We start from the raw sequence: 18190 nt of genomic DNA on the forward strand, positions 1-18190 counted from the left end.
TGGGGCAGCAGGAGGGTCTGTGTTTGGGGGTCCGCTGGTCCCGGAAGTGGGTTTGAGTCCCACCCATGCCTGTGGCACCCAGTCCATGGATGGAGCTGTAGGTGGTGAGAGGCGCTGGCTGGGCTAGGCCAATCCCTCCTGCCTGTCTCTGATGGTTGTGCCAGCCTCAGGGAAGGATTCATGGGCAACATGCTACAGAGGGAATGAGGTGGTAAACAGGGGCCCAAGCTTGCATCTCTGCTTCCAGCAGAGGCCTGGTGAGCACTGCTGCCAGGTGCCCGGTATGCCCTTTGCTCACAAGGTCGCGGAGTGAGAGTCACGGCTCCTGAGCTCTGTGGGCAGAGTGCTGGTGGCCGGATAAAGGGCCTGCCATGCCCCAGCTGGAGGTTCAGAGGGGCACAGCTCAGCGAGTCTTTTGCTCCCTGGGAAATTCAGCCCCATGGGCACTAAGTCACTTGGCACCGGGCAGGGCAGAGCCCTGTCTGTTGGGAGCTTTGTGAGAAGCCCTAAAGAGGGGCCAGATTAATGTTGGGGTGTTACAGATCCAGAATGTCAGCCCAGATGGGGCAAGGGGGCAAGCAGGCCCTGTGGTCTGACCACAGCACTCTGGAAACCGACTGGTGCCCCAGCGCCTAGCCAAGCACAGCTGGCACCAAGCAACCCAGGTGGCCTGGGGGAGGGAAGCAGGCAGGAGAGCTCGTGTGGGTCAGGGAACTAGGCGCCTCACTGCCGTACACTGGCCATGTTGGGGTGCAGGACAGCTCACATCTGTGCTTGGGACAAGGCCCTCAGCCAGCATCCCAGCAGTCACAAGCAACGGCTATCTTGGGGTTGCTGGCAGCCGAGGTCTGGCCTGCTGCACCCCGCCTCTGAGCCAGGTCTGCAGTGAACACCTGGCCCCAGGGGTGGGGAGCTCTGGGTTCTGTTCCAGGCTCTGCTAATGACTTTAGCTGCCACCCTGCCTCAGTTTCCCCACCTGTCAAATGGAGGCAGTGACACTTGTCCTGTCATGCTCTGCAATGGGGAGTGGCTGTGCCAGCCCCCTGGTCTGGGTTTATGTGCTGGATGTAGACGCATGTCATAAAATCTCTGGCCATTTCTGTACAAGCGAGCACGCCCCAGGGCTGGGCAGGCAGGAAAAGCCCGTAAGTTAGCAAGCTTTTTGCAGGGCCCCATTAATGCAAATCCCTAGCTGGGGATCTCAGAGTGCTTTCCAGTGCAGGATCAGTGTTGTCATCTGTAAGATGGAGAAACTGAGGTCCAGAGAGAGGCTATCCTGCCGACTTGCTTGCCCGGGGGCTCTGTGCCAAGGCTGCATACCCAGGGCCCCCCCAGCACCTGGCAGAGGGTGTCTCAGTGGGGTCAGCGCAGCCGTGCCTGGGGGCCCGATCCTGCACTGCTCTGGGGTTGACATGGCCAGGGGGAAGGGCTCAGCCATGGGCAGGATCAGGGCCTGGATTCCCAGCTGTGGTGGGAGCCCAGGCCATCCCCCACCTGCCCTTTCCCGGCAGCCTGACCTTGAGGCTGGCCTGACGTGGCAGCTGCCCAGACTGAGCACGTGGTGCTGCTGCTTGGCCTGTGGCCAGCTGAGCCTGCAGTCCGGAGTCCGTTAGCTTCCCGGCCTGCTCCCAGCCGCTGGCCTCAGCAGGCAAGCACCAGCTGTAGCGGAAGATGGAGGGGTGTGTACAGGGCTGGAGGGGGGGCAGCAGCGGAGGGGAACAGGGGGGTGTCTGTGGGGCTGGAGGGGGACAGAGGGTGTGTACAGTGTGTTCAGGGTGCTAGGGCATGAGCCAACCAGAGAGTCTGAGTAGCTTCTCATGCCACCCTGAAAGCAGCCGGGATCCGAGGCCCCTGCCTCCAGCGGGCCTGGCAGCTGGGGTGTGGGACTGCTCTGTGAGCGCTGCCCTGAGGCTGACCCCATTGTTCTGGTGTTCATCCCCTCCCTGTACAGCCCTGGGCTGGGCAGGCTCCAGGACACGCCCTTTTCATAGGCATGATGTGCTGCTGCCAAACCCTGCTCCAGGTGTCACCTTGGGGGCGGGGGCAGAACTGGAACCCTGAGCTCCGAAAGCCCGAGCCCCTCTGTCAGAGTCCCCGGGTGATGCTCTGGAACTGCTCCCCACCAAGCCAGTCAAGACTTTGGGAAGCCTCCTCTCCCTTGGAGCAGACTTGTTCAGGGCAAGAAGCTCACACAGCTTCACCTCCTGGGTCTCTCCTTGGAACATTCAGCATCCGCTGCCCCTCTGTGCGCTTCCCACAGCAAATCCGCCCAGGTGGGGTCCTGGGGAAGCCAGAGGGTCCTGCAACCCCACTTCGCAGTCAGACGTGACTCTTAGCCATCCAGTAAAACAGAGGTTTATTAGGTGACAGGACACAGTCTAAAACAGAGCTTGTAGGTACAGAGAGCGGGACCCCTCAGCCGGGTCCATTCTGGGGCCCAGCGAGGCAGACCCCCACATCTGCTCTCACTTCCTGTCCCCAGCCAGCTCCAAACTGCCACACCCTCCAGCCCCTCCTTTCTGGCCTTTGTCTCTTTCCCAGGCCCAGAGGTTACCTGATCTTTGTTCACCTTTAGCTATTGCCTTGCGGGGGAACGGCCCTGACCATTTGTTGCCAGGACAGTGTGTCAGCCATTTATACACACTGGAGACTCAAGAAATGCATAGGGGAACCTGGCACCCACACAGTATTCAGAGGAAACATTAACAGTCCCACTTCATCACACCCTCCCCTGGAGTGAGGGGACCCCCACCCCTGCCCCACAGGGCAGCCCACACATGGTAGCACCACCCAGGCTGGCCTGGGGCTCTCTGCTGGTGCTGTGGGATTCAGTACGCAGGGCAGGGCCGTGTAATGCTGTAGGGCAATGCCCTAGAGAAGCAAAACCCACCAGTCCCTCGGTGCCAGGGCAGCTAATCAGAGCAGCCCGGCCGGGCCTTTACAGGGGCCAAGGAGCAAAACCACAGGCTGACAACTGGCCTGGCTGCTGGTGCCCTCCGCATCCCTGCCCCCAGGGGTTTGTCTTGCAGGGGAAGCAGCTGTGGGGGGTGGGGGAAATTTGCCAGTACAATCTGGGACCAGATGCTGCTGCTCCCACATCTGTTAAGCCTTGAATTTCTGGGGTCAGCTCTCACCTGAGTGCATATGTTACATCTGCTGGTTGGGATTGAGGGGCAGATGCGGCTGGGAAGCCTTGGCTAGGATGGCAGCAGGCTACAGGTCAGGATTGAGGGGCATCGGCAGAGCTGAGATAGTGGGGGGGCTGTGGGTGGGACCTTGCCTAGATACCTGCTCTTCCCCCCCGCCCCCATGCAAGGTATGTGCACAGATATGCATACCCCATGAACCCCCCAGCCCCCCGCCGCTCAGGGGAACCCCAGCTAACTCCTGCCCACAGGGGCTACTGTGAGCCCCAGGCGCTAACAGATCCCTTAGGCTCCCCCCAGCGGATGGGGGAGTCAAGGGAAAGCAGAGTGGAGTCTGCTAGGTCTGTGCCCCCCAGGGGAGGGGCCCCAGCCAGCCAGCTCTGGAGTCCTCTCTTTGCCATTCAGTGTGTTTACAATGCTACACACTCTCTCTGCTATGAGACAGCTAGTGGCACCCCACCCCCCCATGCACCCAGGGCTGTGCTGGCGCCGGACACCCATCTCACTGGCTGTGCTGGTGCACCCATAAGCCACACGCAGACCGATGGCTGCCCGCTGACGTGCCCAAACCCTGAAGCAGGCAGGCACGTGCAGACAGACACATGTATGCACAGGCAGGCACACACGTGCAGATGCTTGCACACATCCAAACACGCAGACAGATGGCCGCGGACATGCCCACGCCCAGAAGCAGCCAGGCACACATGCAGACGCGCATAGCAGGGCACACGGCAGGTGAGCTGGGAATGCTTGCTGCTACAGAGATGCTGACCCCGGGACCAAAGGCTCGAAGGCAGGGGCACACTGGGCATAACCCTCCTCCCCCCAGCCTGGGGCAGACTTCCCTGGGGTTGGCGAGGGAGCCAGCCTGGCCCATGCTTCCCAGAGCAGGTGCACCAAGGCAGCATCTACTGTGCCAGATGCCAGCATGGGCTGATCCTCGATGGCAAAGCTCCCTGGGATGGGGGCAGCTCAGGGGCAGAGGCTGGCTCTGGCACCAGGCTAACAGCCCCTGCCAGGATGGTCCTGGCAGCACTCTTGGCACAGGCACCAGGGAAGAGACATGACTCATCTCTGGGTGTGGCTCAGGGAGAGTCCTGGCTCCACCTGGCACTCCAGCCATGCACGCTGGGAGCAGGGCAGTTCTGCTGCCCTGGTAAGGCCATGAAGGCGAAGGGCAATGGGGATAAAATACAGCCCAGTTTTACAGCAGGTCGATCGCCAGTGAGGTATCAGACAGACCCGGGGGGGGGCTGTTAGTCACACAGGAGGAGTTGGGGATGAATTGGGGAACCGAACATGGGTAAGAAGCGAATATCCCTAATGACCAGGGCAGGCTCTGAGTCACTACAGAGAATTCTTGCCCAACTGTCTGGGTCTTGCCCACGTGCTCAGGGTCTGACTGATCACTGTGTTTGGATGGGGAAGGAATTTTCCCCTGGGTCAGGTTGACCGAGACTGGGCAGGGTCACTTGCTGGGTTGAGTAAATGGTGGATTCTCTGTAACTTGATGTCTTTAAATCAAATCAGCCAGAGATCAAGGGTCTGTTACCGGAGTGAGCAGGTGAGGTTCTGTGGTCTGCGATATGCATGTCAGACTAGATGGCCCTTCCGTCCTTAAAATTGGTGAGAAGCAAAGCATGCTGTCAATGCTGGGATTGCACCGGGCACCCTTCGACCTGCAAGCGGGCCCAGGGGTGCTGTAGGGCTTGCTCCCCACGGCCCAGGCCCTAGAAACAGGGCTGCAATCCCTCAGCCCAAACTGACTATGGCCAGCATGCAGCAATGCAGGGCAAGGGGTGCAGACAGCAGGCAGCTCCAGGCCTGAGGAGCCACTCCAGGGCATTGCCTGCCCAGCATGGGGTCAAGCACGCAGCTGTGCAAACACCGACCCATTGCTATTCCAGCCCCAGGCCCAGCTCTGCTGCTGCCCCTCTACCCACAGGTTAATGTTCTTGTCACTTGGACCCTGCGGTGCCCAACTCCCATGGGTGGGCTATAGGGGAGTGGGAGGGCCAGGCCAGCTTTATGCCCTGCGTGGCTGGTAGAATGCTGGCAGCACCTGCCTCGGTGTGTGCAGGGGACGGCAGCCTTGGCTAGTCCTTTGCCTTTCAGCCACTGCCCTTTTGCCAGCTGCTTGCGCCTGGGGCTTGGCTGCGCCCACTGTTCCACACTCCCTGTGGCAGCAGAGCACCTAGCTCTCTTCAGTGGAGTTCTCCTCACAGCCCCTGGCAGGGCTAGTGCTCCCATTCAGCAGTAGGGGAAACTGAGGCACATCTCCAGGGGCATCAGGGCATGTCTATGGTCAATTTAGGGTTTGAACCTGGGTCTGCCAAGTCCCAGTTTTCAGCCTAATCACTGGGCTCTCCTTCCTTCTCCGGCAGCCCTCTCCTCACAAGCTGGGCTGGGCCTGGGCATGTCAACTACGTGCTCTCAAATGCATAGCCCCATCTCCTTTCCCCCACACAGCCCCATTTCCCCCCCCCACACACACACACACCCCTCCTCCCACATGCAGCCCCCTTCTCTTCCTTCTGCCCACCCAGAGAGGCTCCCCAAGGAGCTGACTCCCATCTTCCATACATTGTCCCATTCCATGGGGAATGTCGCAGCCCCACCCTAGCTCCAGCTGGCTCTGATCAGCAGCTCAATGATCAGACCCCACTGGCATGTAAATGTGGACGATGTGCGGACCCCTCCCCGTCCCCCAATAGAGCCAGCTGGCCCAAGCTGTGTGGCATAGCTGGGTTCACCCAGAACCCCTCCCCCCCCCCCCAACGCCTTCATCCAGGCCCTGGGCTGGTGCATTCCTTGCCATGCTGCCGGGGACATGAGCCTGTGTGTACCCAGCCATGGAGAGCGACACAGACGGTGTAAGGGAGTGGACTAACCCCTGTGGCACCTCCTGCTGGTCATCCGTGGGAATTAGCTTTTCCAGTGTCCTGGAGCACCCCCTGCAGGCTGGTGATCCACCTTACTGCTGGCCCCCAAGTCCCTCCCAGGACCCCAGTGCCCCTTGCTCTGGGTTGCTGCCTCCCTGGCAGTACCCCCACACTCTGAGTCTCCCCTCCCCACTCACTAACCACACCTTACCTCAGTGTAAGGTTACTGCCAGTCACCATCTAGCCCCACTCCCTGGGGCAGACTGCAGTGTCAGCCACTCATCACAGGCAAGGGTGGGTTGGACCTGATGCCTCTCTCTATAGCTCAGCTGCCCTAGTACTGGTCTTAGGCCCTCAGCTAGGCCCACAGCCTGGGGGTTTCCTAGGCCAGAACTCCCAGCTCCTCTAGCCTTCCCCCAGCCCTGCTCCACTCCTGGTACCTTGCTTAGCTCCCTGCAGCCAGGCCCTTCTCTCTACAAGCAGAAGGAGAGTGCCCTGAGCTTCTGCCTGTCTTGGCCTTCTTATAAGGCCCCCTTAGTCTGTTTGGGGCATGGCCCCAGCTGCAGCCACTTCCCCCAGTCAGCTGGGTTTTCACTCCCTTCCCCAGCTCTCTGCAGGGCTTTTCCAACCCCTTCCGGGCTGGAGCGGGTGTTTGTCCCGCTACAGATGGGCATGGAGCCCTTTGCTCTCACACCCTTCCCTCCTCCCGCCAGCTCAGGGGGCTGGAGTGGATAGTGGGAGAAGCTGGACTGGCTCTGCCTTGGGCTGATAGTGAGTCCCACCCATGGCCTCCAGGGAGGCTGGGCTTGCGGCCATGGCCCTTGGGCCGCCTGAGTTCCTGGCTTCAGCATGGTCTCTCTGTGTCACCCAGGCCATACCCTGTGGTCTCTCTGAGCCTCAGTCCCCCCAAAACAGGGCAGTGCTCCTCCCTTCGCCAGCCTGGCACATGAGGTCTTGGGGAGGGGCTCTCCCACCAGCCCTGGGCTGCCAACTGGGGTCCTGGCCACTCGTGTGAGGCCAGTGATGCCCGCTGCTACTTGCCATGTGCCCAACTGCATTGGAGGAGTGCTGCCCCCCAGCCCCAGCTCCCACCCGCTGTTGGCCTGGCCAGGATGCTCAGCTGCAGGCTCTGACAGTGCTGCGAGCAGGAGCAGGGCGGGGAGGGGAAGAGGTTCAGGAGGCAGAGCTGGCTGCAGAACACCAGTGTGAACAGGCAACAGCTGGCGCTCAGGGGGAGGTGCCCATCTGTCTGTAGCTGGGATGGAGCACTTACTCTGGGCACTGTCTCCTCGTTCAGTGCCTAAGCAGGAGCTGCTGAGACTCCCAACAATTTCTCTTCTCTGCTCCCCACAACTGCCACCCACTCATACCAGGGGAGACTTTGCTCCCTCCCAGGCCGTGGTGCCTGTGCCACGTGGCAGCACTCTGCTCCCCCCCAGGCCGTGGGGCACTTGTATCGCATGGCAGTGCCCTGCCCACCTACCCATGTGCTCTCTTCCAGGTGGTGGTTCCCACCCGCGTGGGGCAGGTCTACATCTACGACTCACCCAAAGGCGAGCAGGATGAGTACGACATCCCACGGCACCTCCTCGCCTCTGGGCCCCAGGAGATCTACGACGTGCCCCCCGTCCGCGGTGTGCTTGCCAGCCAGTACAGCCAGGAGGTGAGGCCCTTCGCCAGCAGGTGGGCAGGCTGAGAGGCCTGGCATGACCAGCTAGCTGCTCTTCCCCCTCCCTCATAGGTGCTGTCCTGACCACCTGGGGCTGGGGGCAGAGCTTCTTCAGGGGTTCTCTGGATCTTGTCGCCTTGCTTGTCCAGCAGCGGGTGATGTTCAGGACAGGGGCTCTCTTCTCCCGGCTTTGGTCTAAGGGACAGTCTCCAGTGCGAGAACAAGGGATGCCCAATGATGCTGAAAAGAGGGCAGATTCCAGTATGATTAGCCTGTGGAACTCCCTACCACATGAAATATCCAGGGGAGGGAAGGAGGGATAGCTCAGTGGTTTGAGCATTGGCCTGCTAAACTCAGGGTTATGAGTTCAATCCTTGAGGGGGCGATTTGGGACAGAAATCTGTCGGGGATTGGTCCTGCTTTGAGCAGGGGGTTGGACTAGATGACCTCCTGAGGTCCCTTCCAGCCCTGAGATTCTATGATCTAGACTGTAGCAAGCTTCAAAGAGATTCGTGGTTAGTGCTAGCAAAGGCAGAAGGGATACTAACCAGTTAGCATCAACTGGAGGCTATCTGTAGCATGAGAGTGATGTGGGGGACAGATGACCCCCCCCACACCCCATCTCTCTATTGTGGGGTTCATGCACCTTCCTTCCTGGCCACTGTCAGCTGGGCTCAGGGCGGTGGGGCTGAGCCATCCAGCCATCCCAGTGTCCCTACGGATCGACATGGCTACGGGCAAAGGGCCTGGGCATCCGCTAGCCACAGGAACCAATGCCATTGCTCACTGTGCTCGCAGGTCTACGACACGCCCCCAATGGCAGTGAAGGGCCCCACCAGCCGGGAGCCCGGCCAGGAGATCTACGACGTGCCGCCCAGCGTGGAGAAGGCCCTGCACCAGGCTCCTCAAACTGTGAGTGGTGCCAGCGGGGGGCCTTGGGAATTCCTTTGCCTGCCCCAGGACTAGGATCCAAGCCTGTGCTCCCTGGCATGCCCCAGCACTAAGCCTTGCCCGGTTCTGCAGCACGGTGGCACCATGCCAGCCCCCATGGCAAGGTGCAGCACAGGATTTCCTCCAGCCGAGCTCCCAGGTGGGGTCAGCGCAGCATTGGCAAGCTCAGACGGTGCCACGGGCAAGCAGGGGTGGGCGCCTGGGGTTGCTAGAGCAAGGGGCTCAGCAGGGACTGGAGGGCAGGTCCCAGCCTCCAAGAAGCTCCAGGTGGGCCCCACAACCATCAGAGCAGCTTCAAAGCCACCAGACTTTGAAAAATAATAAATATTGGGCAGTTTTCTGACCCCTCGGGGCTCTCCCACAGTGTCTGCTCTGACATGAAGAAGGGGCGTGGGCAGGGCTAGGCAGAGGTGGCAGGAAGGGGTGCAGGCAGGGCCAGGCATTGTATGCAGGAAGAGGCACGGGCAGGGCTGGGCACTCACAGCGGCTGTCCCTCCATACAGGTGTATGATGTCCCCCCATCTGTGAGCAAGGATGTCCCGGACGGCCCATCCCGAGAGGAAACCTATGATGTGCCCCCCGCCTTTGCCAAGTCAAAGGCGCTGGACCTGTCCTGGCACCCAGTGGAGCTGACCCTGCCCGAGGACGTGTACGATGTGCCACCGGCAGCAGGGAAGGGCGCCCCTGAAGCCCCCTTCCCGCAGGAGATCTATGACGTGCTGCCCAGCCTGCGGAAGCCGGCGGGGCCCGCGCAGGACGTGTATGATGTACCCCGGGAGCTGCACGCTGGCAGCCTGGACAGCGAGGGCGAGTACATCTATGACGTGCCGCCACAGGTGGACCGGGAGGCCAGGGCAGGTGATGCCAAGCGCCTCTCAGCCTCCAGCACGGGCAGCACCCGCAGCAACATCTCCAGCTCCTCGCTGGATGTGGGGCCAAGCAAGGATGCACCCAAGGAGCTAGGCCTGGACCTAGACACGGCCATGGAGCTGTTGGCCCGGCTGCAGCACCACATCAGCGGTTCCGTCTCCTACCTCATGTCCTTCATCAGCACTGGCTGGCGCAGCCCAGAGCAGCTGGAGCTCCACGCACCCAGCCTCCGAGCGGCGGCCGAGGGCATCAAGGGGGCACTGCGGGACCTGCTGGAGTTCGCCCGCGGGGCCGTGGGAAATGCGGCCCAGGCCTCTGACCGCGCCCTGCATGCTAAGCTCAGCAAGCAGCTGCAGAAGATGGAGGACGTGTACCAGGCCCTGCTGCGGCACAGCCAGGCGCTGGATGGCTGTGGCTGGGCCCCCAGTGCCCTGGCAGCCGGCAAGCCAGGCGGCACCGACGACCTGGACCGCCTGGTGATGTACTCACGGGGCATCCCTGATGACACCAAGCAGCTGGCGTCCTTCCTGCACGGCAACGCCTCCCTGCTCTTCAGACGGGATAAGCCGACGGCGGATGGCCCGGACTCCAGTCTGCTCCTTGCCAGCCACCCCCCGCCAGCGCCCGCTGACAAGGCCAGCAGCATCCAGTCGCGGCCTCTGCCCTCCCCACCCAAGTTCCTGGCGCAGGACTCGCCCGACGGGCCATACGAGAACAGCGAGAGCGGCTGGATGGAAGACTACGACTACGTGCACCTGCAGGTGGGCAGCGGGGAGGGAGAGAGGAGATGGAGGGGGCACTCCAGGGTAGAGCAGGGGGTAGTGTGGGGGCTGGGCTTGCCCCCCAACTGAGACGGGCCTCCCCCATTCACCCCTCGCCCTCACATGAGGACTCTCTCTTCCTCCTGCTTCTCCCTCCAGCATTGCCCCCACTGGCCCCTGCCCCAGGCACAGAGCTGGTGCCCCTGGACAGGGTGTGTTGAAATGTGCCTGGGCGTAACGCGCTCGATGCCCCTGCATCCAGCCCCAGCAGGGAAGCAATGGGTCAAGCTGGGACTGACTCCTGAGCAGGCCATGGGGGTAGGGACTGGTGCCTGCTGCTTGCCACCCACCTAGCACCTTTGCTTCCTTCCCTGGCACACTGCCCGGGCCAGGGAGTTCCCACTTGCCAAGCCAGGTGGGGGGCAGCAGGGTGCCAGGGGTGAGCCTGGGATGGGCAGGTTTCCTGAGGCCAGGATGCTGCACACCGTGATGGAGGTAAGGTTCCTTGCCCCTTTTTGACAGCCCAGAGGCCCATGCTTGTGGGGCTCCTTCCCACTATTTGGGGGGCTGAAGGGGTCCTTCAGTCTTCTGCGTCCTTGGGGAACCTCTCCATGTGCCCCATAACCAGCCCCGGGCACCTCCCAGATGCCCATGCACTGGCTGCACTTCCTCTGCAATGGCTGCTCCCAGGGAGCAAGCCCCGGGGGACTGTGTGGACACAGCCTCTGCCTGGCGCTAGCCAAGCCGCTTCTAGTGCCAGTTACGTGGGGGGTGAACCTGCCTCCATCCCGCCTGGCCGAGTCCCCTGCTGGGCATCTCCCCTTGGCCAGGCCATGGGGCTGGGCACCCAGCCAGCCTGTGCGGTTTGACGAGCTCGACTTGTGGCATCTGGGACCCATCTCAGCCAGCCTAGGCAGAATTCCACCCATCCGGCCACTGCCACCAGCATGCAGCGCCACCGCCTGGCCTTCTGCAGTACTGCACCCGGGCTGCAGCACTAAAGCCAGCTGGGTGTGTACTGGGAGGACTGGGTGTGCTGGTCCCACCTAAGGGGTGGGGCACTGCATGCTGGAGCTACAGTGGGGCAGCTGCCTCTCGGGTTCCTCACAGCGGGTGGCTGCAATCCGCCCCCTCTCGGGAGCCCTCATGGCAGGCAGGCTGGGAATGTTTCAGGGGACAAGGCAAAGCTGCCACGTTTATTATGATGATAATTTGATCTATAACCACTAGCTAATACCTCATACTTATACACACACACACGCACATCAAATGTTCTGCAACTGCTGGATAGTTACCAGTCCTAAAGGTAGCTTGAGTTCATGGCTTGATTTTGCAGCTTGGGATTGTCGCTCGTGGTGGCTAACTGGCCAGGAAAGCCAGGCATGAGGAAGGGCTGGGTCTCTGTTGGGCGCGCACCGATGCCCTCCCATGTTGGCAGCAGAACGTTACCCAAAGTTTTCCATCTCACCCACCTTTTTTATAGGCTTTTAGTCTGAATCCAGAGTCTATAGGACTTGCTGTGTCACGCTGCCTCTGGAGTTGGTGTGACTGATCACCCGTCAATTGCAGACCTGACTTTCAGCCTCCGACCTGGCTTTGATCTTCCTTTTTTTTTTAGGGTGGACTTACTTTGTTAGGGCTCTTGTCTGCATTTTCAGCTGTTGGTGACGGGCTGGGCTGGAGGTTGATTCCATCATCCATTCATACCTCATTCACACATCTAAACTAAACTAATAAGATTACATTAGGGTTTTGCAAAATGAAGGTTGCACCTTTTACAAAATGGAGTGAGCATTTTAAAATGGAGCTTGAGTTACAATATGGCCAGGTATAATGAATGGCAAACCATGAGCAGAAGTTACAATGTTGAAAGAGCACGTTTCAGTGATTTAAGCAGCAATTGGATTGAAAGTGAAACTTACAAGGGCAGCTGGCTGAACAGCTATGGCTCTAAACAAGCATCTTCATTGTCAGTTAGCCAGTTATTGGGGTAACAGGTTTATGAATGAATGTTGTTTCATTCATAAAACTTTAGTTATGAACAATTTCACAACCCCCCAGGGGTGAGTGGCTGGCAGCTGGAGAGCCAGCCCCTGCCCATTCTGGAGGAGAGGGGCTAAGAGCTGTCTCCCAGGGCGAGGGCTCCCCAGGCTGGGAAGGGGTGACAGTGCTAGGCCAGCCCCATTTATCGCTGTGCTCCGTGCCGGAGAGAGAGCGTCCCGGATCTCTGCCCTGGTGTGGAACCCCCCAGTGGGCTGTGATGAAGGGACCTCCCCCCATGGCCATGACTCACCCTCTGGCCTCCCGTCTTCCAGGGCAAGGAAGAGTTTGAGAAAACCCAGAAGGAGCTGCTGGAAAGAGGCAACATCATGCGGCAGGGCAAGGGGCAGCTGGAGCAGCAGCAGGTACTGGGGCCCAGCACTCGGGTGGGGGGCTCCCACTCCCACAGCACTCTGACAGGAGCCTAGGGAGCACAGGCAGGGGCTTAGCTAGTGATGGGGGGAGTCTGGGAAGCGCCCTCTGCTGTCGAAGGCTCTCCCCAAGCAGGGCCCAGCTGTCTGCCCAGGCCCCTCCTGTCCCGACATGCACGGCGCAGCCTCTGTGTCAGGCAGAGCTGCTCACTCGTGAATCCGCCCCAGCTCGCTCTGTCTCACGAAGGAGATCCTCTGGCTTTGGGGGAGTCCTCCTGAAGGCAAGAGGGGCCTGAGGCTGCCCAGTTCCAGGGTCTGGGTAATACAATAGTAAACAGTAACGGGATTCGGCCCTGGGGAGCTGAGGGATGCTGTCGAGCCAAGTCCAGAGTCCAGTGCACACGGCAGTTCCCCGCTCCATTCTCCTGACTTGCTGGAATTAATGCTGTGGACAATGCATGAGGCAGATCAGACTCTGGCTCCCTCCCCCGTGGCTAGCCCAGGCCCCCAGGTCCCCCAGGGACAGACTCTGGCTCCCTCCCCCATGGCTAGGCCAGTCCCCACATGTCCCCCAGGGACAGACTCCGGCTCCCCCCCCCATGGCCAGGCCAGGCCAGGCCCTGCCAGGGCCCCCAGGGACAGACTCCGGCTCCCTCCCCCGTGGCCAGGCCAGGCCCCACAGGTCCCCCAGGGACAGACTCCGGCTCCCTCCCCCATGGCCAGGCCAGGCCCCACAGGTCCCCCAGGGACAGACTCCAGCTCCCTCCCCCTTGGCCTGGCCTGGCCAGGCCAGGCCAGGGCCCCCAGGGACAGGCTCTGGCTCCCTCCCCTGTGGCCACGCTTTCATGTGAGCCTCACTGCTCCCCTTTCCCTCAATGCCTAGGGCTGGGGCTCTGAACACGCTTGCAGTGGGATGTCTGTCTGTGCCCCAGTTGGCAAGTAGAGCCAGGCCTGGGCATGCTGACCCCACTGCCATCAGCCAGGATGGACCTGGAGCCTTTAGCACTAACAGATTTTCAAGAATCAAGGGAGTCGGTGCCTAATCTCCTTGGGCAGCATTGGCAGTGCCAGGCTGTGGCACAGGCACAGTATTGACTCCTCTGGCTGAGTCAGTAGCTGTTGCGGGAGCTAGCCACGGGAGGGTGAGGGCAGGGGCCCTTTGTTGTACTTGGCTAGGCCTGGCCACGCCCTGCCCCTAACGTGCCGTCCATCTCCCCCCAGCTGAAACAGTTTGAGCGGCTGGAGCAGGAGGTCACACGCCCCATCGACAACGACCTCTCCAGCTGGACCCCGCCACAGCACTACGCCCAGGTGCGGGGCAGCAGCGTCCTGTGCCCCTCCGACCGCCAGCTGCTCCTCTTCTACCTGGAGCAATGTGAGGCCAACCTCACCACGCTCACCAATGCCGTGGACGCCTTCTTTACCGCTGTGGGCACCAACCAGCCACCCAAGATCTTCGTGGCCCACAGCAAGTTCGTCATCCTCAGCGCCCACAAGCTGGTGTTCATCGGCGACACCCTGTCACGCCAGGCCCGGGCGCAGGACGTGCGCCACAAGGTCACCCACTACAGCAACCTGCTGTGCGACATGCTCAAGGAGATCGTGGTGACCACCAAGGCTGCCGCCCTCCACTACCCATCCCCCTCCGCTGCCAAGGACATGATGGAGCGGGTCAAAGACCTGGCCAGCAGCACACAGCAGTTCAGGATGGTGCTGGGGCAGCTGGCGGCCATGTGACGGCCTCGCCAGCACACACCGCGCTGGGAACTACTTGGAGAGATCAGTCTACTATTAACGACTGCCTCTGTGGACGCGCAGCAGAGCACGAGACGAGTGTAAATGGGCTTGTAAATATTTAAAGAGACTCCCATGGGGGGGTAGAGGTGGGGCACAAAACAAGCATCAACGCTGGGCTCCTGTTCGCGCCTCCCCTTTTCCCCCCAAGAACGAGGTAGTTTTTAGGCCACGCTGGTGATTCTTTAAGGGTGCTTTGAGGTGAAAGGCTGGAGAGCCAGGACAGAGGCTGTGGCCTCGGAAAGAAAAGGGGGCCCCAGGCCCCCCATAACAAAGCCACAGAGGCAAATTGTTGTCAGTAATGGATTCAGAGCGCTTTAGGCCAATGGGCGATATTTAAAAAAAGAACTAGAATTTGAATCAGAGCAATGCAATTATAGCGGGCGGGAGCAATCAAAGGGAAATCTAGTAGTGTCAGCCAACAGTTAGGGGTAAGTGTGATTTCCATTGACTTTAGGGCCTGATCTAATTAACGAGCTCTCTCGCTGCTATTTGACAGCCGTTTAATTGTGCAGAACGAATCAATCCAGTGGTATCTGGGTGGAGACGAAAAGGAAACTGACAGAGTCCAATGGGGGAAAGTACAGTCAGACTGTAAGCTGGAGGAGTGCCTGTGTGTCCATTGCCTGGCCTGACAGACAGCCCCCGGGGCCGGCAGGACGGACACAGGGAGGTGTGCCTCACCATGGCATGTCACGGTTGGGTTTTGCTAAGATCAGCTGTAGCAGAAATGCGAAACGAAATTGGTGCCTTGAAATGTGCGGGTTCCCAGAGCTCTGAAGTACCTCACGCCTGTATGGATACTCATTGCTATGGAGCCTGCTGGCATGGCAGCATAAAGGTTTGCCTAGAACCTCTCTGCCTTGTGGTTGTGTTTTGGGGGGTTGGGGGGGGCTGGTGTGTGAGCATTGCCTGGAATGCAGAGGAGATGGGATCCCACATTCCCATGACAGATGGAGATGTGAGAACTCATCTTCTCCTAGTGGGAGCGCCTAAGGCATGGGCTGGAGTCAGAAAGCCCCCAGCTGTCTGGCTGATACGGCCATTATTTCAGTGCCCTCTGTGGTCCCTCGTGCTCACCAGCTAAGCAGTGTGGGGCTGGGTCACTATGAATGGGTCCCTGAGGGATTGCCCATCCTGTGAAGTCTGTACCAAGACCATACCCCAGCCAGCAGGTGCTATACTGCTGGGTCAGCTCTCATGAAATGCAGCACAGAGGATCTGACTAAGGGGCCACTGAAGCTCCTATTTCACCCAATAAGAGATGGGTGCATTCCACTCGTCTCTAGGTTCAGCCCACTGAGGTGTAGCTGGTAAACAGCTGCCAGGTTCCACCTCAGAGGTGGCTGCATGTTGCTAGCAGGGAAGCAGATTGCTGCATAGAGCTTGCCAAGGGTTTTGTGGCCCTCTAGGGGTGAAAGTTGTTGTTCTCCATCCCTAACTCCTATGCCCACCGAACTCAGCTTGGGCATCTCATTGAGGTTTGCTCAGCTCCCAGCACTCTCCTCAGCTGGGTTCTTTCCTGCCCATGGTTAATCAGGATGTAGGCCGTGATCCCCTTAGCCCATACAGTGTCACTCTGGCCTACGGAGGCGCTCTGTGGACACAGGATTGGCATGCTGCTGCTGCCTGATGGGGAACTGAGTGCAGCCTGCTTGTTCGTGGCGCTCAGCTGAGGAAAATGAGGGTGAGCAGGAAACTCAGTGGGAAAGACCAGGGCACCCTAGGTAAAGATTTGGGGGTCGTGGTGCATAATCCACTGAAATGAGCTCCCCATGCAGTGCTGGGGCCAAAAGGGCTCATGCAGAAATGGGGGAATCTCGAGCAGGAGAAGAGAGGTTCTTTGATCTCTGCATGTGGCCTTGGTGCGACCGCTGCTGGAATTCTGGGTCCAGTTTGTGTGCACAGTTCAAAGATGTTGATAAATTGGAGAGGGTCAGAGAAGAGCCATGAGAATGAATAAAGGATCAGAAAACCTGCCTGGTAGTAACAGACCCTAGGACCTCAGTCTGCTTATCTTAACAAAGAGAAGGTTCAGGGGGACTTGACGCAGTCTGTACGTATCCATGTGGGGAACAAATATTTAGCTCTTCGGTCTAGCAGACAAAAGTCTCACACAAGCCAATGGCTGGAAGTTGACACTAGACAATTTGAGACTGGAAATAAGGTGTCAGTTTTTAATGATGAGAATCATTAACCACTGGAACAGTTTACCAAGGGTCTTGGGGAGTTCTCCGTCATCCACCATTTTTAAATGGAGATTTGCTGTTTTTCTAAGATACCTGCTGCAGGAGTGATAGTGGGCAGGGCTCTGGCCTGGGCTGTGCAGGGAGTCAGACTAGATAACAACACTGGTTCATTCTGGCCTTGGCTTTAGGGCTCAGTGACGTCTAAGCCCCATGGGGACAGTCAGGGGCGCTTTACTAATGGCAGCCCAGGATTTTGCCCCACGTAGAGCAACGTGTGAGCCTACCTCAAGTGGCCATTTTTGTGGGGTCACTTTCAATAAACTGTGCAGCCTAGTGTATTGTGCACGTGCCTGGGACACAGCAGAGCCGGGCTTCATTCCCGCCTCTGCCCCTGGCCAGCAGGATGCCTGTGAGCAAGTCACTTCCCCAGACTGCCTCAGTGTCCCCAGCTGTGAAATGGGGAGGATGTACGGTGCTGAGAGCTCTGGTGCCAGTAAGCACTGTGGAAGAGCTGGGCCTCATTACTAAAGGGACACAGACAATTGAACAATAGGGGTTTTGTAGGACCACCACTGTCATGTTGCACAGTGGGGCCTTGATCCTGACTGGGTCTCCGGCCGCTAATCCCATACAAATCCCTACAACTAACAGTCTTTGGGGCTAGACAGCCCCACTCCCTTCCCCAGTAGCCTGGCCGGTCCCGCTCAGTTTATGGACAGTGCAAGCACCAAGAAGGCAGCAGAGTCGACTGTCTGTGTTGGCCCACCAGGGTCTCATGGAGGCAGGGGCAGGGCTGTTTGCAACACCCGCCCCCCCAAATTACATGAAAATGAAACAAACTTTTATTTTTGTTGTTTATTTTGGGGGGCCAATTGTCAAAACGCTGAATTTCCTGGAAACGTTTGCCCAGCTGGCCGCCAGCACGGCACCGGAGTTGGAATGGCAGGAGAAAGGTCCTTTCCTTCTCAGGAAACCCCACCAGGGAGCTGAAAGGGACCCTGTCCCATGCTCCCAAAACAGCCGTTTTTCCATCCCAAACCAGTAGTGCTGGGAACCAGCAGGGAGGGGGAAGCTGGGGCCCAGTGGTGCAGGCTGCTAGGGAACTGCCCCGGGCAGGGAGGGGGATAATAGGTCTGGGAATGCAACATAGGGTGGTGTTACTGGGACAAGCAGGTGGGCTCAGCAGACCAGAGGTGGAGAAGGGGCAGTGGAGGAGGTAGAGACGGTGACTCCAGGGTGACCAGAAGCTGGATTGGTTATACACGGTGCAGCACTGGGGAAGGGAGGAAACAAGTGGCCAGCCAAGGACTTGCATTTCTAGAAGGCTGTCCCTCCCAGAGCACCGGTCGCTAGACATGGATTGTTCATCCAGCACTGAATTGCAGCCACCTCGAGTGTGGAGTGTGCTGGCTGGGTAACAGCAGACAGGAACGCTAAGTGCCAGTCCAGACAAGGACAGAGCACGGTTTTCTTCAGAGTGCTCCAGGCTGCTTGCAGAGCTGGGCAAACCACACAAC

The 18190-nt window shown here is 59.4% G+C and overlaps 1 protein-coding gene across 1 annotated transcript in view; it reads left to right on the forward strand.

The window, feature by feature from the left end:
- Positions 1 to 16478, forward strand: part of BCAR1 (BCAR1 scaffold protein, Cas family member) — a 42537-nt gene extending 26059 nt beyond the window's left edge. The window contains exons 3-7 of the mRNA XM_030581770.1: positions 7530 to 7691; positions 8496 to 8609; positions 9152 to 10279; positions 12595 to 12684; positions 13912 to 16478. Of these exons, the coding sequence (XP_030437630.1) occupies positions 7530 to 7691; positions 8496 to 8609; positions 9152 to 10279; positions 12595 to 12684; positions 13912 to 14427 (2010 nt within the window). The 3' untranslated portion in view covers positions 14428 to 16478. The remainder of the gene's footprint in view (positions 1 to 7529; positions 7692 to 8495; positions 8610 to 9151; positions 10280 to 12594; positions 12685 to 13911) is intronic.
- The last annotated feature ends 1712 nt before the right edge of the window (positions 16479 to 18190 follow it).

Source organism: Gopherus evgoodei, chromosome 12 (genome assembly GCF_007399415.2).
Source record: "Gopherus evgoodei ecotype Sinaloan lineage chromosome 12, rGopEvg1_v1.p, whole genome shotgun sequence".
Lineage (NCBI taxonomy): Eukaryota > Metazoa > Chordata > Testudines > Testudinidae > Gopherus > Gopherus evgoodei.